Source organism: Peromyscus maniculatus, chromosome 23 (genome assembly GCF_049852395.1).
Source record: "Peromyscus maniculatus bairdii isolate BWxNUB_F1_BW_parent chromosome 23, HU_Pman_BW_mat_3.1, whole genome shotgun sequence".
Taxonomy (NCBI): Eukaryota; Metazoa; Chordata; class Mammalia; order Rodentia; family Cricetidae; genus Peromyscus; species Peromyscus maniculatus.
Window position 1 is genome coordinate 56,458,117 of NC_134874.1, and position 20,794 is coordinate 56,478,910.

The 20,794-nt window shown below is 45.1% G+C and overlaps 1 protein-coding gene across 1 annotated transcript in view; it reads left to right on the forward strand.

Annotated features, from left to right (window-relative positions):
• Positions 1-6,381: 6,381 nt before the first annotated feature.
• The window catches only part of Flt3 (fms related receptor tyrosine kinase 3), an 87,069-nt gene continuing 72,656 nt past the window's right edge, over positions 6,382-20,794 (forward strand). The window contains exon 1 of the mRNA XM_006979627.3: positions 6,382-6,703. Within this exon, the coding sequence (XP_006979689.1) occupies positions 6,661-6,703 (43 nt within the window). The 5' untranslated portion in view covers positions 6,382-6,660. The remainder of the gene's footprint in view (positions 6,704-20,794) is intronic.

The following is a 20,794-nucleotide window of genomic DNA, read 5'->3' on the forward strand; positions in this document are numbered from 1 at the left end:
CAGAAGAGGGAGTAACATCCCCTAGGAGCTGGAATGCTGGAATTACAGGAAATGTGGGTTTGCTAACTCTCTCTCTCTCTCTCTCTCTTTCTCTCTCTCTCTCACACACACACACACACACACACACACACATCTGTCTTAGTTACGGTTACTATTGCTGTGATGAAACATGACCAAAAGCAACTGGGGAGGAAAGATTTATTCCACTCACAGTTTCATATAAGTTTGTTTGTTTTTAACTCTTTTGGGGGACCACCACCCAGCTCCCAAATGAATCACACACGAAGGCTGATTATTACTTATGAATGCCCAGCCTTAACTTGGCTTGTTTCTTGCCAGCTTTTCCTAACTTAAATTATTCTGTCTACCTTTTGCCTCTGGGCTTTTCCTTTTCTTACTTCTGTAAATCTTACTCTTTTTTTCGTTTTCGTTTTGTTTTTTTTTGTTTTTTTTCAAGACAGGGTTTCTCTGTGTAGTTTTGGAGCCTATCCTGGAACTCACTCTGTAGACCAGGCTGGCTTTGAACTGAAAGAGATCCACCTGCCTCTGCCTCTCTCGAATGCTGGGATTAAAGGCGTGTGCCACCACCACCTGGAAAATCTTACTCTTACTCCGTGGTTTTCTGTGTATCTGGGTGGCTAGCTCCTGGAGTCCTCCTCCTTCTCTGGCTACTTTTTTTTTTTCCTCCCAGATTTCTCTTTCTATATAGTCTCTCACCCTGCCAGCTCTGCCCATCCTTTCTGCTGCCTCGCTGTTGGCCGTTCAGTTCTTTATTAGACCATCAGGTGTTTTAGACAGGCACAGTAACACAGCTTCACAGAGTCCAACAAATGCAACATAAACAAAAGTACCACAGCTTAAATTAATATTCCTCAACAATAGTTCATCATCAAAAGCAGTGAGGGCAGGAACCTGGAGGCAGGAGCTGATGCAGAGGCCATGGAGGGGTGCTGTTTACTGGCTTGCTCCTCATGGTTTGCTCAGCCTGCTTTCTTATAGAACCCAAAACCACTTGCTCAGGGATGACACCACCCACAATGGAATGAGCCCTCCTGCATCAATCACTAATTAAAGTGCCTTAAGGATCTATGGAGACGGGGCTGGAGAGATGGCTCAGAGGTTAAGAGCACCGACTGTTCTTCCAGAGGTCCCGAGTTCAATTCCCAGCAACCACATGGTGGCTTACAACCATCTGTAATGAGATCTGGTGCCCTCTTCTGGTGTGCAGACATACAAACAGAACACTGTATATATAATCAATAAATAAGTCTTTAAAAAAAAAAAAAAAGATTGCCGGGCCGTGGTGGCGCACGCCTTTAATCCCAGCACTCGGGAGGCAGAGGCAGGCGGATCTCTGTGAGTTCGAGGCCAGCCTGGACTACCAAGTGAGTTCCAGGAAAAGGCGCAAAGCTACACAGAGAAACCCTGTCTCGAAAAACCTAAAAAAAAAAAAAGGATCTATGGAGACATTTTCTCAAACAAGGATCCCTCCTCTCTGATGACTCTAGCTTATGTCAAGTTGATATAAAACCAGCCAGCACTCTATCTATCTATCATTTATTTATTGAAGCATGATCAAATGTAGCCCAACCTGGCCTACAACTTGCTGTGTAACTGAGGATGACCTTGAATTTCTGATCCCCTTGCCTATGCCTCCTAAGTGCCAAGATGACAGGCAGGTACCACTACCCCTGGTTGATGTCGTCCTGGATCAAACCCAACTTTACCAATCTAGTTAAATCCCCGGACCCAAATGTTTTCTCCTGTTCTGTGGGTTGTCTTTTTACTTTTCTTCCTTCCTTCCTTCCTTCCTTCCTTCCTTCCTTCCTTCCTTCCTTTCTTTCTTTCTTTTTCTTTTTCTTTTTTTGAGACAGGGTTTCTCTGTTTATCCCTGGGGGCTGTCCTGGAACTCACTTTGTAGACCAGGCTGACCTTGAACTCAGAGATCCGCCTACCTCTCCCTCCTGAGTGCTGGGATCAAAGGCGTGTGCCACCACCACCCTAGCGTCTTTTTACTTTCTTTTAAAGAATATTTGGTGTTTGTGTGTGGTGCATATACACAGTGTGAGGAGTGTCGATGTGTGGGTGCATGCTCCCACCTGTGCTGGAAGGTCAGAGGACATTGTCAGGTGCTCTAACAATCTCCCCTCATCCCTTGGGAAGGTCAGTCACTGAGCCCCAGCAATCCTCCCGGCTCCCTGTCGTACAGTACTGAGGTGTGAAACACTCTTGCATCACCACCATGCCTGACTTTTTGTAGGTGCTGAAAACTTGAACTCAGGTCGTGAGGATTGTTCATCAAGCACTTTTTTTTTAATTTATAATTTTTTTAAGATTTATTTATATATTATGTATACGAAAGAGGGCACCAGATCTCATTACAGGTGGTTGTGAGCCACCATGTGGGTGCTGGGAATTGAACTCAGGACCTCTGGAAGAGCAGTCGGTGCTCTTAACCTCTGAGCCATCTATCTCTCCAGCCCATCATCAAGCACTCTTAACCACTGAGCGACCTTGCTAGCTCCCATCTTGGTTTTTGAGTTAAAGTCTCTCCCCGGCCTGGGTCTCACCCAAAAGGCCGGACTGGTCATGAGGCCCCTGGGGAGTTGTTGGTTTCAGCCTCCTCAGTGCCAGTATTACGTGTTCAACACCATTCCTGGCCTTTTTCACATTGGTTCTGGGGACTGAATTTAACGTTTTCAGCATATGGGGTTAAGAGCACTCACTGCTCTTTAAGGCATATCCAGGTTCAGTTCCCGCAACTGCCTGTGACTCCACCTCCAAGAGAACCAGTGCCCTCTCCTGGCCTCTGAGGGTAGATCCTGATTAAAAACAAACAAATGGGATCTAGTGGGTAGCTCAGTGGTTAGGAGGCTCTGGGTTCGGGATCCTCCTGCTTACGTGGCATGCACTTTACTGACTTCGACGTCTGCTACTCACCCTCCTGTCTTGTTTGTTTGTTTGTTTTGTTTTTAGATAGGGTCTTGTTATGTAGCCCAGGCTGAACTAATAACGTTCAGGTGCGCCTCAACCTCCTGGGATTACAGGTGTATGCCAACAAATCTAGCTCCCAAATTTTAGAAAATGCTGTCCATCGTTGTAACTGAAGATGTACCAGGACTGGAAAAACTTAGTATTGGTGTCATGCAATGTCTTCTCTTTCCACTTCATTAAAGGCGAAAACTTAAAAACAGCATAAGCCAACAAACAAGGCATGGTTTGCAGAAGTGCCCTTGCGTGTGAAGCTGGCCACCATGAACTTGTCCTGGAACGGGCCATAAGCTTTAGCTTCGGATTCCAGATGAATAATCAATAGTCACAGAGACGGACCTCAGCAGTCTGGGCTCCACATAGTGCAGCCAGTGAGCTCACAAGACCTCAAGGTTCTCAGTTTGTGTTTTTTCTTTTTCCTTTTTTCTTGCTGGTGATATAACCCAGAGCCTTGCAAGAGCTAAGCTAGCGATATACCACAGAGCGACCCCTCCAGCGCCAGAAAGATTTTAGATGATAAAAGTCCATGAATAGAGCCGGGCAGTGGTGGCACACGCCTTTAATCCCAGCACTCGGGAGGCAGAGCCAGGTGGATCTCTGTGAGTTTGAGGCCAGCCTGGTCTAAAGAGCGAGATCCAGGAAAGGTACAAAGCTACACAGAGAAACTGTCTTAAAAAACCAAAAAAAAAAAAAAAAAAAAAAAAAAAAAAGAAAGAAAGAAAGGAATATTCAGACTACCATTAAATTTAATTTTTTCTTTTTCTTTCTTTTCTTTTCTTTTTTTTTTTTTTTTTGGTTTTTTAAGACAGAGTTTCTCTGTGTAGCTTCTTTCCTGGATCTTGCTCTGTAGACCAGGCTGGCCTCGAACTCACAAAGATCCGCCTGCCTCTGTCTCCTGAGTGCTGGGATTAAAGGCATAAGCCGCCACTGTCCGGCCTAAATTTTTCTTAAATGCATTTACTGAATATCATTTAAATTTATCAAGTACTTATTAAATATTATTAAAATAAGCATCTTTGTAAAAGACAGTCTCACAACAGCAAGTACCAGATGACAAACAGAAAATAGGTGATGCCGAGTGCCAGGCAGCCTCTGCCTACCCCAGGATATGACATCACCACCATCCCCCCCCACCCTCCACCACCACCACCCGCACCCCCATCCCGCTTCTTAGTTTCCTGCATTCTCCAGCTCTGAGCCTTCACTACAGAGGGCTGGGAAGTGGCGTTTCTGGCTGGATTTCCCCTTTACTTTCATTGGCCAGGGAACAAACTTGTTCTTTTGGTGCTGGGCTCTGGTCTTGTCTTGGGCTTTGCAACAGCCAAAGCGGAAAGATATCCTTGTGGAGGTCATCTCTGGTGGGAGGGGCCAGCAGAGCATGGAGGTCATCTCTGGTGGGAGGGGCCAGCAGCGCATGGGGAAGTCTGAAGCAGGGACTTGGATGGAAGCCGGGTGGAATTCCGAGGGTTCAGTCTCTCATATCTCAGAGCTTGAACTCAGGTTTTCTGATGAGGACTTGATCTCTCTCTCGCTCATGGGGCCACAAGTCAGATGCATCTTGCTGGATTTTGGTACACTGCTTTCAGCATATGTATGTGTAATTTCTAAAACTCAGAAGGGGGTCATAGTATCTGGTTTATGTCTTTTTCTAACTTTAAGTTTTTAAGTATATTCTTTTTTTTTTTTTTTTTTTTGAGATTTTTCAAGACAGGGTTTCTCTGTGTAGTCCTGGCTGTACTAGAACTCCCTCTGTAGCCCAGGCTGGCCTTGAACTCCCAGAGATCTGCCTTGTGTCTGCCTCCCAAGTGCTGGGATTAAAGGTGTGCACCACCACCCAGCCTTTGTTGTTGTTGTTGTTTTAATGACAAAATCTTGCTGTATAACCCAGGCTAGCCCTGAACTAACCATGTAGCCCAGGTTCCTGCTCATGACCAACCTGCCTGTTGCTTTACATACACATTAAATTGCCTGTTTTCTCTCTCCCTCTGCCTGCCTGTGTTAGGGCCTTGTACATGCTAGGCAAATCGCTCTACTCACACGGTTCGTGTAATTCCTCTCATTCTATAAAAGCGAACCGTGTCTTCATCAGATGCCTGGCTGTTGCTCTGCCACCCCCTTGTCCCCGGCTTCTTTCTGTCTCTGCACATTTTACTTTGCACAATGTCTTCAAGATTCCCATCTTGTATCATATGTCAGAATTGTCCTTCTGATTAAAGATGAAATGCACTCTTTTATATATGTACTCTTATTAAAGATGAAATGCACTCTTTTATATATGTACTCTCATTAAAGGTGAAATGCACTCTTTTATATATGTACACTTTCTCCATCCGGCGACCCTCAGTGGACAGTCTCACTACTGTGAGTAATGCTGCTGTGGACAGGAGTGTAGGAATATTTCTTTATGCCCCTGATGCAATTCCAGAAGTGGAGTTGATGAGTCGGTCATATGACCTTAAAATACCTAAAGCACCAAGCCCATGTCATTTTCCACAGTGGCTGCATTATGGAAGTCACTTTAAAGCTTCCCCTGGAGGGAAAAGTGATAATGCTGTGGACTGCAGGGGGGGGGGGACGGGGGGGGCAGGAGGAGGACGGGGGGGACAGGAGGACGGGGGGGGGGGGACAGGAGGAGGACGGGGGGGGGGGACAGGAGGAGGACGGGGGGCGGGACGGGGAAGGGGACGGACACACAGTGATGACCGAGGTCGTACGCTCACAGTGGTCGTGCCCGAAGAGAAAACTATTAAAAGAATGAAGAGCATAGGACTGCTATGATGGAGGGACATCACCGACCATTTGACCCACATCTGTCATTGCGGGGAGTGATCTAGGACACAGAGGACAAACGGCTCAGGAGAGTTCCCTAATGGAGAAGCCAGGCTGCTACCCTGAGCTTTCAATGTTCAGCTTGATGCACGGAATATAACTGTCACCTGGAAACACTATGAGACTAAAAGCCAGAAGTAGGAGTGGACAATTCCAAACATCCTTTGAAATGCACTAATTTGTTTGAGCGTCTGCTTAACCTCCCCAATTTATTCAGTTGACATTGAAACCGAGCCTGCTTTTCTGGATCGGAGGGAGATGGGAATCTTGGTTATCCTAAGAGGTAAGAGGGGGAGACAAAGAAAATCAGTCCACAATGAAGATCTACCAGGCGCGGAATAAAACCTGCAGAGTCGCCAGTGTGTGGCACCGATTTGGCACCCTTCGTGGGGGCATCATGCCCCCGCGCGAAGAGGGAGGTCTGTGGGTCACCGCTCTTCTCACACTCTGGAATCCAAAGCAGAGAGGTCTGGGGACTCCCAGGGACCGCAATACGGCCCCAGCCACCTTGTCCGAGCAACTTCCCTAGAGGGACCACACCCAGTCTCCCCCGCTGCAATCGGGGCGCCCTGGGCGCCAGGAGCGCAGGCTGCGGACCAGGGCGGGCACGTGGGCTCGGCCGCAGTGCTGCGCGCTAGGTCAACCCTCCTGTCCGCCCCGGGGGCTCGCACTGCCCGGGCCTCTGGGGAGAGGTTCCTCCCCCTCTGCTCTGCACCAGTCCTAGGGAATCTGCGGTCGGTGACGCGCATCCTTCGGCGAGCCACCTGCAGCCCTGGGTGCGCCGCTGGGGCCGCATCGCAGGCTGGGCCGGCGGCTTGGGTACCGCGCGCTCCGGAGGCCATGCGGGTGTTGGCGCGGCGCGGCGGCCGACTGCCGCTGCTCGGTAAGGCCCCTTGCCCCCTCCCCGCTCTGGCCCGGCGCACACCCCCACCCCCGCGCTCCCCCCTCCCCTCGTTCGCGCCCTCCCGCGCAAGCGGTGAACTTGGCTGCGGCTCGCCCACCCCCGCCCTCGCCCTCCTCCGCAGCGCTCCTCTGCAGTCCCCAGGCCGCCGTGCATAGGCTTGGGCTTGGATGCGGGCAGCCAGTCCTGGAGAGTCTGCAGCAGCACGGGTAGCCCCGGACCCCCGACCCGTGGCTGGTCCCCTGGACCCCTAGCCTGGTCTCCTGGTTACTGTGGATTCTTGAGGGGTGGCGTTCTCACCTCTTTGAGGCGTGGTTGACCGAGTAAACTCTAATGGGAAAATGGCATATTCTGCTAGAGCGGTCATCCCCGCTGGCGACCCCGACCTGTGCCAGTTTTCGGTTAGATCAATGGCTAGTTACTTTGGAAATACTATCCAAAAACGGATTTACAAATTAAAATACTAGCTGTCCTTCCCCTCTCCATTCTATTCTTATCCTAGGATTAAACCCTTAGTGAGATTTTCAAGAACTCCGAGGACTGCCCTCCCAAATTACCTGCTTGGATGATAGCTGTGATTGAAAACCTTAACGATAAGGACAAGGTCCCTTCCGACCCAGTTCAGATCGGTTCGCGTGGGCTTTCTATTGGGGAAGATGAGGGGGTTGGGTTGAACTGAAGTTGGAGACAGAGTTCTGGGAATCTGGGGACGCTGGGCCCTGCCCTAGTTTTGCAGCCTTGTGAGGCACTCACGGTCCGGCCTTGGCGCCCTCATCTGCCCGGTAACCTACTTCCCCTTCAGCTCCGACTAGGATTCGGGCTTGAGCTGTCGGTGACAAATAGAGAAAATATTTGCAACACAATAAACAGAAATGACTTCCAATCGCTCAAAAAAAAAAAATAAGAATCATAAAGTAAAAAGTGTAGGATATAAAGGAAAAGGGTGGGAAAACCGACGTTTTACCTTTCTTACACCAGTTTTAAATAGGTACATTTCAAATACATAATATAATATGCTTTGCCTTTCAGGTTCTATTAATGCAAAAGGCTTTGGTTGTGTTTCTTCTTATTATTTGTTATATTAGTGCCTCTTCCATAGCAGAAAAGATTTTCTAAAGGGCTAAAGGGGTCTAAGGGAAGTAACTGGGCATCCGAGCAGTACTTCCAACCGCGCTCAAACTGTATCGGACTCCTTCTTGGGAAATGTCTATATCCCTCTCCAGATTCAAGGGCAACACACAGACAACAGATATGCACGGTTTTATGAGTCCATCCATCTGCTGTTATATATCAGTATGTCGTGTGTGTGTGTGTGTGTGTGTGTGTGTGTGTGTGTGTGTGTGTGTAAACACAATGTGACTCAGCTCCAAAGTGACCACCACCACTCTGATTTCTCAAGCCCTATATTACTTTGGCCTGTTTTTGAAATTCACAAAAAGTAAATCACGGTGACACCCCGCCCCTGTCCCTTCCCTTTGCAGCGCTGGGGATCCGACTCAGGGCTTGATGTTGTGTCTGAGGCGTGCCCCGCAGCACTGACCCACTCCCCTAATGCTGCTTCACGGCTCTAGTTCTCTCCTCGTATTTATTTTGATATGTGTACGAGTGTTTGCCTGATGTGTGTGTGCACCACATGTGTGCCTGTGATGGTCAGAAAAGGTGGTTGACTCCCCCTTGAAGTGGACTTGCAGATGGCTTTGGGTGCTAGAAACCAAACCCAGGTCTTCGCAACAACAGCAAGTACTCCTAACTGCTGAGCCCTCTCTACAGCCCCAGTGTCCAGCCTCGTTGACTCAACGTAGTGCTTACTACGAGAGAAGACTTTGTAGTCTTGCACGGTGGTGCACACCTTTCATGCCAGAACTTGGGAGGCAGAGGCAGGCAGACCTCAGTGAGTTCAAGGCCAGCCTGGTCTACATACAAAGTCATTCCCTGTAGTACAGTCCTTGAAAACAGCGTTGACTGCCATTCTTTGGTATGATACACTTTACCACCTGTTTATCCATCATCCCCTTGTTGGTCATTCAAGCTCTTCCTGGTCTAAGGATGGATCTCTGTAGTAGAGTACTTGCTTAGTATGCATGAAGCCCCTGGGCTCAATTCTCAGAACCCTTTTTAAGAACTTGCTTCTGTTTTTGTTATAATTACAAATAATACTGCTATGATCATCGTTCTGTTTTTTGCTGTACCTAAACTCCCGTTTCTTGTGGGATTTTCCCAGAGGGAGGGCATATATGCAGTTTGGATAGGTACTGCAAAGGAGTTTTCCTGAGTAGTCTACCAATTCACATCCCTACTAGCTGTGTGGATGCTTGCCCATAAGTATTTTCTTCTTGGGTGAAGTAAGGAGCTTAAAAGTAGGGATGTTCAGCCAAGCACGGTGGTGCACACCTTTAATGCCAGAACTTGGGAGGCAGTGGCAGGCAGACCTCAGTGAGCTTAAGGCCAGCCTGGTCTACATACAAAGTGAGTTCCAGGACAGCCAGAGCTACACAGAGAAACACTGTCTCGAAAAACCAAAAAAAAAAAAAAAAAAAAAAAAGTAAGGTAAAGACTTTAAATACTCACGTTAAATGTCTTACATTACAAGAGGAGAGCTTGGTTTCTTTTGTAAGTACCATTTTTCAAGGATAATGATGGAAGAGAGGGAAGATTTTTCTTTAGGCTGCCAGTTCACAAATAACAACTTAGAGACCTCTTATTAATTATGAAAGCTTGTCCTATACCTTAGGCTTGTTCCTAACTAGCTCTTATAACTTAAATTAACCCACTTATATTAATCTATGTTCTTTCACGTGGCTTTACCTCTCTTCCACCTTGCACCTCCTGTTTTCTCTCCATGTCTCCTGTCTCCTCCCTGTGCACCTAGATTTCTCCTCTTCTTCCTTTCTGTCCGCGGAAATCCTGCATATACCTCCTGCCTAGCTATTGACCATTCAGCTTATTACACCAATCACAGCAAATACACCTTCACACAGTATATAAATATCCCACAACATAAATGGTTTATAATAATAGCTTTCAAGGACTAGAACTTTACATTACAGTTTTAAATGAACTGCATTAGGTACAATACCTTAAACAAGAATAGAAACATGCCGGGCAGTAGTGGCGCACGCCTTAAATCCCAGCACTCGGGAGGTAGAGGGAGGTGGATCTCTGTGAGTTCGAGGCCAGCCTGGGCTACAGAGTGAGTTCCAGGACAGGCTCCAAAGCTACACAGAGAAACCCTGTCTCAAAAAACAAACAAACAAACAAAAAAAGAGTAGAAACATACATAGAATATAACAAAAATAATCTTAAATGTGTACCAATATACAAAAATCTGTACCAGTGTAAAATATTTGAGACTAGTTGTTCAAAAGTAGACTCAATCCACCCTTTTATTCCATCATTTCTATACTATATCCCCCTTTTGCCCTTCAGAAAGAGATCCCTGAATCTAATCTCCTTTGTTCAGCTTTTTTCCTGGCCATGACCAACTTGTAACCAAACCCCCTAAACAATGACAAACATTCATAACCCACCAAACGACCAAAAACTATCCACCCTACCTCTTGGGATGTGGGCAACATGTTCTCTAGACTGCTTCCTGCCGTCTAGAGGGGGGCAACAGCATCTTTAGGGGACCCTGCGAAAACTGGGATAATGGACAAGTCCTTGGAGAGCTAGGTGTATTATTTTTTGTTTAGTCTCTGTGTGATGGGAAAGTGTAGAGTTTATCTGAAGTCCTGGCTGGATAGTCTGTGAGACTGGACCATCTCAGCTAGCAACCCTGAAGTTGTTCTGGATACAGAATTTTGAGGAAACTGCAACTGAGGCATTCTGAGAGGCTGGGTCACCTAGGCTACTTGTCTTCATTGGTGCCTTGTCCTTTTTTTCTGAAAGGACACAAACTTTTAATAGTAACTTATATATCTGCGTTAACACAAGTATGGAAAGTGTGTGCACAAGTCAATTAAAGATTTGTTTGTTTGTTTGTTTTCTGTTTGAGCAGGTAAAGGCATCTGTTAACTCTCTAAGTTTGTTTGGACTGTAGAGCCAAACCTCTATCCATGCCATATGAAAGGATGTCATGTAATAATAAGTCATGAGGACTCTGTAGCCAACAGAATTTATCACGTTTCATCCAGTCTCAGAGCTCTTCCCATAGTAGACGTCACCTGTCCTGTAGTCTTTCTTGGTTTCTTTTTTCACGTCTGTAGCTGAGATTTTCAGGAGGTCTCTGCCAATCAAATCTGATCTTCACTAATTTTGATGATAACCATAACTTTCTGTTTCCTGTGGAAACAAAGGCATAACCCCTCCCTCAATGCAACGTATTTTCTGACTTCCATTTTGAGTTAAGTTGTTCTTAAAATATAGAGGTTGGTTTAATTTAGCAGTTTACATAATCCAATGTCTCTCAGCAGCTATTGTTTTTTGTACATTAGCATTTAAAAATTCAAAGTCAACAAAACACCAGACAGGATCCAGACACCCTGTGTATTTCCCGTCTTTATGTAGCTTTTTTTTTTTAATGTTACTTCACTCTCTCCTTAAAGACTTTATTATTTTCAAACTATTTTTTTTCTTACCCATTTTCTTTTCTTTCTGGAGCATCTAAGCACATTTTAAAACACACTGTGACCTGTTCTGTCAGAGGTTTTGTCTGCCTGGACATGGCTTGTGTGTGTGTGTGTGTGTGTGTGTGTGTGTGTGTGTGTGTGTGTCTGCAGCCTCCTCTGACTGTGTGAGCCAAAGCTTAAACTGCTAGGCTACTGCCATGCAGCTCTGCTTTGCATATGGCTCCTGGTGACAGGCTCCACCCCCCCTCGGTTCCCTGAGAGCCTAGTCTCATGTCAGTGGGTACTGACCCTGAAGCCACATTTACCCACCCCAGCTCTGGGAATTTGCTGTGTCTCCCTCAAGCAGGAGTTTGTACCTAGTACCAGCTGCTCAAGTGCTTGGCTGTACAACAGGGCCTCTTAAAAAAGCCATGCCTCTGTTTGCCCAGGGTACCTGAGAGACTGCTTTCTCAGCCCCTATATGGATATTCAAGCCTCCATGTTGGATACTATATGTGTTGAGTCTTTCTCTGTCCCACCAGTCAGCTCCTAAGTAATGACATGGAGACTTCTTTTTAATTATAAAAGCTTGGCCTATAGCTTAGGCTTGTTCCTGACTAGCTGTTAAAACTTAAATTAACCCATTTATATTAATCTACATTCTATCATGTGGCATTACCTCTCTTCCATCTTGTACTTCCCGTTTTCACTCCATGTCTCCTGGTTTCTCCTGGCATGCCCAGTTTCCTCCTGCCCTTCCTTTCTCTCCCCTGAACTACCGCCTATACCTCTGCCCGGCTGTTGATCATTCAGCTTTTTATTACACCAACCACAGCACCTGTACACAGTGTGCAAATGTCCCACAAAAGGAAGGAGCTCTCTGTGCCTTTATCTACATTGGGCACTGACACCGTGAAGAAAAGATTTCAATATTACAGTAACTGAGATACTGTGTCTTTCATTCTGAGAGTTTGTATTTGGAGCCTTGAATTAGCCACTGTTTTTGGTCTGTCTGTCATGCTTGTCTTAGTTACTTTTCCATGGCTGTGAAGAGACACCATGACTAAAGCAACTTATTAAAAAAAGAGTTTATTGGGGCTTGCTTACAGTTTCAGAGGGTGAGACCATGATCATTATGGCACAGGAGGTGGGGTGCATGGTGGCAGGCAGGCCAGGAGGCAAGTGGGCAGGTAGGCAAGGTGCTGGAGCAGTAGCTGAGAGCTACATCTAGATCCACAGACATGAGGCAGAGAAAGCTAACTGGGAACGGCTTGGGCTTTTTTATTTTGTTTGTTTTGCTTTTTTTTTTTTTTTTTTTTTTTTTTTGAGACAGGGTTTCTCTGTGTATCTCTGGCTGTCCTGGAACTCAGACTAGACTGGCCTCCAACTCACAGAGATCTACCTCTCTGTGCCTGGGGATTGCTGGGATTAAAGGCATGCACCACCACTGCCTACTAGGGCTTTTGGAACCTCACAGTCCACCCCTAGTGACACTCCTCCTCTAACAAGGCCACACCTAATCCTTCCCAAACAGTTCCACCATCTGTGGCATAAGCATTCAAATAGATGAGCCTATGGGGCCATTATCATTCAAACCAACACATTCTACTCCCCGGCCCCCATACACTTATAGCCCTATCATAATGCAAGATGCATTTAATCCAACTTCCAGGTCCGCATAGTCTATCATAATCTTGACACAGTTTAAAAGTTCAAAGTCTCTTCTGAGACTCAAGGCAGTCTCTTGATTGTAATCCCCTGTAAAAATCAAAATCAAAAAGCAAACTGCATACTTTCAACATACAATGGCTCAGAATATACATTACCATTCCAAAAATGAAGAATGGGAGCATAGTGTGGATCAAAGCAAGACGGAAACCCAGCAAGGCCAACTCCAAACCCCTTCTCTGTGTTTGATGTCAAAGGGCTTGCGTGGCCCTGTCCTTCCGACCTCGGTGACTACAGCACCCTCCTTTTCCTCGGGCTGGGTTGACTCCTGGTCTGCAGTGTTCCTTGGCAGATATCCTACAGCTTTGGTGTCCCCAACATCCTAGGGTCTCCAACAAAACCCAGGCTTCACTACTTTCACAGCTCTTTGCATGGGCCTCTGCTGGTCCCCATGCAGGGTCTTCCCTGATACGTGCCTGGTCTCGGAGTATCTCCTTAGCCGCAGAGGAAGATTCCCCAACCCCTTTACTCCTGTATTCTTCATGGCTGGTGCTGGTAAGTTCTGCTGCCTGCTCGGTTGGGAATTACATTTGCATGAGTTTTGTTTCCTTCCTTTGTTGAACATGCTTTCCTGCATTTAGGAACAGAAGATTCCTTAGGCATTTCCTCTTTGCAAGTTGGAAGCTTAACCAAGTGGGATCTTGCCCTGAGGATAACACTCCCCTTTATGCAACTCCACATTAAATCTTTCTTTAAACTTTTCATCTCTTTGAGCTCAAGACTTGGCTTCAACATTAAATTTCCTGCACCCTTTTGCTCCTTAAACTGTACATTTTGTATTTCTCTTTGTCCCACTTGCTCAGTTTTGTTGTAGATCTGCATAACAGTGATCACTAATAACCACATGACACTGTCAATGTTAGGCTGTCCTGAAATATCCTCTGCCAAAGAAAGTAGTCCCCAGGCAGATTCTTAGGACAAGGGCAAAAAGCAGCCACACTCTTTGCCAAAATATCACAAGAAGGATCTCAAGCCCCGTTGCTAATATTTTTCCCTCTAAAACCTCCTGACCTGGGCCCCCCTAGTCCACTTTGTTGTCTAGTCAACACTAGATATAGCTTCCTAGTTAACACTACTGTCTTCCAAGTGCCTAGGAGAATGGTGCACTAAGCTCTCTTTACAGTGTTCAAAGTCCCGAAATCTTCCACACCCCACTCCTGGTACAAACTTCTGCCTTAGTTACTTTTCTTTTACTGTAAAGACACCATGACCAAAGCAACTTATAGGAAAAATATTTTAATGGAGCTCATAGTTTCAGAGGGTTGGAGTCCCTGGCCATCGTGGTGGGGAGCGTGGCAGGCAGCAGGCATGGCACTGGAGCAGTAGCTGAGTGCTCACATCTTGATCCACAAGCAGAAAAAGCTAACTGGGAATGGTGTGGACTTTCGAAACCTAAGCCCACCCCCAGTGACACACCTCCTCCAAAGCCATACCTTCTAGTCCTTCCCAAATAGTTCAACCAGCTGGGGACCAAGCATTCAAATATATGACCCTGTGGGGACATTCTAATTCAAACCACCATATTTACTTTATTTTCCTTCTCAAGAACTGAAGAAGGGGTGGATGAGGAAGAAGTTGGAGGCAAAGAGGCTGGGCAAAAGTTGGTTAGGACTAGAGGGAATACCAGACCCCTGATGGCCCTTGACTCTAATGCTTTAGTTTCAATTCTCGCCTCATCTGAGTTTAGGCTAGCTATTAATTTCTGCATAGGGACTTCATATTTGCCTGTCGTAAATTTGGGGAATGCATGCCTGCTGTTAAAAATGATCTACATTTTATAAATAAAATGGCATTTGCAGTAACTCCTAGTTATTAGTTGAGATGTTTCCATTGCTTTTGAAACTGCCTGTTGTCTGATTGAAAACAAGGTAAGGAGATATTAAAGATTAAGAAGGTGTGGTTAGAGAGATGGCTCAGTGGTTAAAAGTGCACACTGCTCTTGCAGAGGACGTGAGTTCAGTTCCCAGCATCCTTGTCAGGTAGCTCTCAACCACTTGTAATCTAGCTTCTGGGGATCTCGTCCCTCTGAGCCTATGTGGACACCAGCACTTAACATACACATACCAATGAGCACACACACACACACACACACACACACACACACACACACACACACTAAATCTTTTTTTAAAAAAGATGGAGGTTTACGTATTTTCCCAGGAAAACTTCAGATATGAAAAATGAATAGAAGATAAATGAGGGGAAGTATTTTTTTTAATTTAACATATGTTATTGAATGCTTATTTCTGTGTCAAGCACAGAACGTTTTTAGACAATGTGTGCCAAAAGGAAAGAGATGGTGGTGTCATAATTTATGCATAAATAGCCAGTTTTATTCTATTTAGCAAATCCATGGTCTTTGCCTTTTCCAGGAAAAATATCTCAAACATCTTTTTTTAAAAAAAATTTTCATCTTTTTAAAAATTTATTTATTTATTTTAAAGATTTATTTATTATGTATACAGTGTTTTGTTTTGCATGTATCCCTGCAGGCCAGAAAAGGGGCCAGATCTCATTATAGATGGTTGTGAGCCACCATGTGGTTGCTGGGAATTGAACTCAGGACCTCTGGAAGAACAGCCAGTGCTCTTAACCTCTGAGCCATCTCTCCAGCCCCTAAATTTATTTTTTAATTACACTCATAATATTCATTAATTACACTCATGATATTAATTACATTTGTGGTATTCATTGTTTACATTCACAGTATTCATTCAATAATTATATTTATAATATTCATTAATTACATTAATTGTATTGATTTATTACATTCATGATATTACATCCTGATACTACTGTCCATTTGTGGGGTTTTTCCATCACACAAAACAGAGATTCTGTACTTAGGAAATCATTGCTCTATATTCCTTTCTTCTCTGTCTTGAAATAAGGTCTAATCTTTCTGTCTCTATGAATTTGTATATTCTATATATTTCATATAATACAATTCTATAGTATTTGTCCTTTTCTTTTTGAATGTAAAAACATTTTATGTACAACTGCAGGAGAAATAATACTCAAATAGCCTGAACATAAAAACAGGTTATAATTTAAAAGTCCAGGGTTATTTTAAACTGGAAAATATTTTCTCTGTAGAAAATAGCATAAATTATAACATTTCCCAATAAGCCCTTTTAAGCCAAATGATAGCTGAATTATACATATAAATATTGATTAGACTCTGGGATACAGAAGAGACCTATCTTCATCTGTTCAGAGAGCTAGGTTTTACTTAAGTTGTATAAGTGAGATTCCTATTCATCTTCCCCTTCACTGTTTGATTTATGGCAGACATTTTCTATAGGCTCATCTATATTCTAAAAAGATTTTAGCCTCCCCTCCTGAAAGTATAGCCAGGATTTTCTTTCATCAGCTTGATACAGTACAAATTCTTATCCTAATAGTGAAATGTTTCACTGAAGCTTGCCCAGTGATTGGGTAAAACTAAAATTTATTATAAGCCACAGTCATCCTAAGGTCCCGCCTGCTAGGTAGCCTCCCTGGATCTGTGGGCTGCAGTCTGATTGTCCTTTGCTTTACATCTAGTATTTACTTAAGAGTGAGTACATACCATGTTTGTCCTTCTGAGTCTGGGTTACCTCACCCAGGATGATACTTTCTAGTTCCATCCATTTGCCTGCAAATTTCATGCTGTCGTTTTTCTCTGCTGAGTAGTACTCCATTGTGTATATGTGCCACATTTTCTTAATCCATTCTTCAGTTGATGGGCATCTAGATTGTCAAACATCTCTTTTTTAAAAATAAATAAATAAAAAGTTCATTTATTCTGTGTGTGTGTGTGTGTGTTTGTGTGTCACAGCGAGCAGGTGGAGGCCAGAGGACAACTTGTAGGAGTCAGTCCTCTCCTTTCACTGTGTGGGTCCTAGGGATTGGACTTGGGCCATCAGGTGCGGCCACAAGTGCTTTTATTCACTAAGCCATCATTTTGGCTTAGGAAAAGCATTTTGACATGAGGCTTCCTTTTATTTACTTTTAAAATTTTATTTATTTTTGTGTTCATGGGTGTTTTGCCTGCCTGTATGTATATGCACCATGTGTGTGCAATGCACAGAGAGGCCAGAAGAGGGAGTCGAATCCCCTAGGATTATAGTTACAGATGGTTCTGAACTATCATGTGGGTGCCGGAAATTAAACCCCAGTACACTGGAAGAGCAGCCAGTGCTCTTAACTGCTGAGCCATCTCTCCAGCCCCCTGAAGTTTCCTTTTAGTTAGTTCAACCTTCCAGCAATTGTTTTCATAGCTTTTTGGGGGTGGGGCTTAGGGGACAATGAGGAAAGAGGTAAAGTAATACCGACAGATGTTTTTGATCACTAAATGCCTATAGATTAAAAATGGCATGGGTTTGGAACCTCAGAACCCATTTCAAAGCTGAGCTTGTTGTGTAGTCCCAGCACTCCTACAGGAGGTGGGAGGGAGACTGGAGAGTTCCTGGCAAGTCATAGATCAGCTAGCCTGCCTTATGCAACAGCAAATAAGAACTAAGAAACCTTACCTCAAACAAGGTGGAAGATGAAGATAGCTGAGATTGTCCTCTGACCTCCAGAGGTACACACTGGCCTGCACACACCTGCACTCACACATGTACACACAAGGTAAAAAAAATTAAAAAGTGAAATGAAATCAGCATGCTTCAATGAAGTTTCAAGCAGATAAGGATAGGAATTCCCAGGCCATTGCCTCAAAAAACCACTTAAATATAGATAGATTGTATTATATGCCCATGGAAACAGCAATGCTCTTGCATTTGAGGCAAAAATGAATGATCAGTCACAAAGTCAAATATGATCTATGTTTGTTTGTTTGTTTTCAATGATTTCTTTGTATAGCCCTAGCTACCCTGGCACTTGCTCTGTAGACCAGGCTGGCCTTGAAACTCATAGAGATCCCCTGCCTCTGCCTCCCAAGTGCTGGGATTAAAGGTGTATGGTACCACTGCCTAACCAAATATGATCTTTGCATTTGGGGAAGAAACAGTTTGAGTTTGGAAGTGTGTGTGTGTGTGTGTGTGTGTGTGTGTGTGAGAGAGAGAGAGAGAGAGAGAGAGAGAGAGAGAGAGAGAGAGAGAGAGAGAGAGAGAGAGGAGAGAGAGAGAGAGAGAGAGAGAGAGAGAGAGAGAGAGAGAGAGAGAGAGAGAGTCTTATGTTGCCCAGGCTGACCTCCAACTTAATATGTAACCAAGGATGCCTTTGAACTCCTGGTCCCCCTACCACAGCCTTCTGAGTGCTGGGACAATGAGGGCACATTCAGAAGCCAGGCTTGGTTTGAATTTTCCAGATGGTCGTTCTGTTCTGTCAGCCAGGCTGGTCTCAAGCTCCATGGCTCAGGAGCAAGGAGCAGTTTTCTAAATGGTTCTTTGGACAAATGTGCTGACTACATTTTATCACCAGGGAATATTTGTGCTCCATGAGAACCTCCCCACTTTCCCCACACCATCTTCTCAGTTTAGACCTTGCCTCTCAGGTCTTCATTCCCTAATGATATGTGTGGCAGGAGCCCCTGACTGTGAAATAAGCATTCAGTGTTGGAGATTGCCATCAAAAGGGAAGGAGAGGAGAAAGGAAGGAAGGAAGGAAGGAAGGAAGGAAGGAAGGAAAGAAGGAAGAAGGAAGAGAGGGAGGGAGGGAGGGAAGGAGGGAGGGAGGGAGGAGGGGAGGAAAGGAGGAGGGAAAGGAACGAAGGAAGACTGCCATCTATAGATTGCTGACTCAGAATACCTCCTAAGTATCACCTAGCATGTGTTGTTTTGTTTTGAGACAGGGTCCTGGCTGGCCTGGAACTCACTATGTAGGCCTCAAATGCACAGATATCCATCTACCGGCCTGTTTTTGAGTGCTAGGAATAAAGGCATGTGCTACCACACCTGACTCTGGTGAAGTTTTGATTTGACAAAAAGAACAAATAATCTGAGGAGTACTGCAAACTTTTATTCTTAAAAATTAATTAGCATACACAGTAGATTATTGCATTTTATTGTCTTCCCACTCGTCCTTTGGGCTTTGTGAGAGGGTTTTTTCAGGTGGTAGCCCAAGCTGACCTCGAGTCCACCTGCCTCTGCCTCCTTAGTCCTGGGATTACAAGCATGCGTGTGACCACACCCAGTCCTCAGGAGTTACAAAGGGGTCTTGAAGAGAATAGGGTTATGCCCAGCTTTCGGGGACCCCCAAAAGACCACCAGGGAGACCGAGTCCTGCATGTAAATGCAAAGAGCCTTTATATCAAGCTCAAGCTTGGTCTCTCTGTCTGTCTGATGCAGTGGTAAGAGCAGACAGCCCCAAGTCCAGGTGAGGTGTTTTGTTTTTTTTTAATCATAGCAGAAGTTGAGGTGAGGGGATTTCCAGGGTTCAGGACCCTAATTGGCTGACATTTGTCTAGGGGTATCTGCAAAAGGGGAATAGGTATGTGCTAGGCTCAGGGACATGTGGCGATCTTATCTGATCTTACCTGATGGTTGGAATGTTTGGGATGTCAGGCTTTTCCCCTTAGATGCGGGGCCATCCCTAGGTGGATCCCTGGGTGGTGTCGGCTTATGCCTATAGCTTTTCCTGGATCTGGGTGTTGTCTGCAATTAAGCCTGTCATGCCAGCTGTGTGCTCAAGCTGTTTTGCCCCCCCCCCCACACACATATAGAAATACAAATGTGGCTTCACATACTCCATAGCTTGATCCTGTTGCTCTGTCCCCTCCCTCCCTCCCTCCCTCCCTCACATGAACTGAGGACCCTCCAGGAAAGGGGTTTACCGGAGGAGAGTGTTTGGAGTCTGAGTTATTTTTGTTGTTGTTGGTAGTTGGGTTTTTTTTTTTCCTTCTTTTTTTCTGAGCCAAAGAATCTCACAGACAAGGTTGTCCTGGGTCTTGAGTCCCTCCAACCTCAGCCTTCCGAGTGCTGGGGTCACTGTGCCCGTCTGACTCTGTGGCTCTTCAGACTTACCCTCACTATGGCTTCTAAGGAGGCTTTAGTTGTAGTTACTAGGTCAACAGCTTTTCTTCCTTTAAGAAGAAAGTGGGGTGTGAGCCCTGAGCTTGCATGACCTGGTTTGTTTTTCCAGTGGCGGTCTCCTCAGCAGCCCTGAAATACGAAAGCTGTTGTAGAAGTCATGATGGTCGTTAACTTGACTCATACCATTCTGTTCTTTAGATACCAAAACGTGTGAAAGAAATATAAAAATAAGATAAAGTACACACACAATGTACTTTTGTGGCTAGAGGAGTTGCATAAGATCCTAAAAGAGGAACTATTGGTATTTTGGGGTTGTTAAACAGTAAAAAAAAAATACGTTTTTTTCGCTACTGTCATTATTATGTTGATTGGGAGCCAAGAATCCTCCATAGAATTATTTATAGTCTACACTGGAGCAGGATATTGTCATTCATTCTCTCCAATACTGTGTTTTATTTATAAGATACCCACCAAATGCAGCCTTCAGAATCCTCTGTGATCAGAGTCAGGTTTCCCAACGCTATTCTTGGAGGAAATGCAGATAGACATTTCAGGACTCACAATGCAAATAGGAAACAAGCTGGTGCCGCCGGCTCTGCAGCTGGAGTTCCTCTTTCTGAGCAGGAGAGACCCCTTCAGTCGGATGAATCCCGTAGGGTCTGCCTCAGGCGGGGCATTACAGAAAGGGAGACACTGGACTGAAGATGTCGTTAGGGTTTGGAGTCAGTCCTCGTGTGTAAGGCTTCCCTCCCTCCCTCTCTCTCTCCCCTCCCCCACTTCTTCTAAGTGCTTTGGAGCAAGGTCTACTTATAGGACCCACATTAAAAGCTGCACAGGGC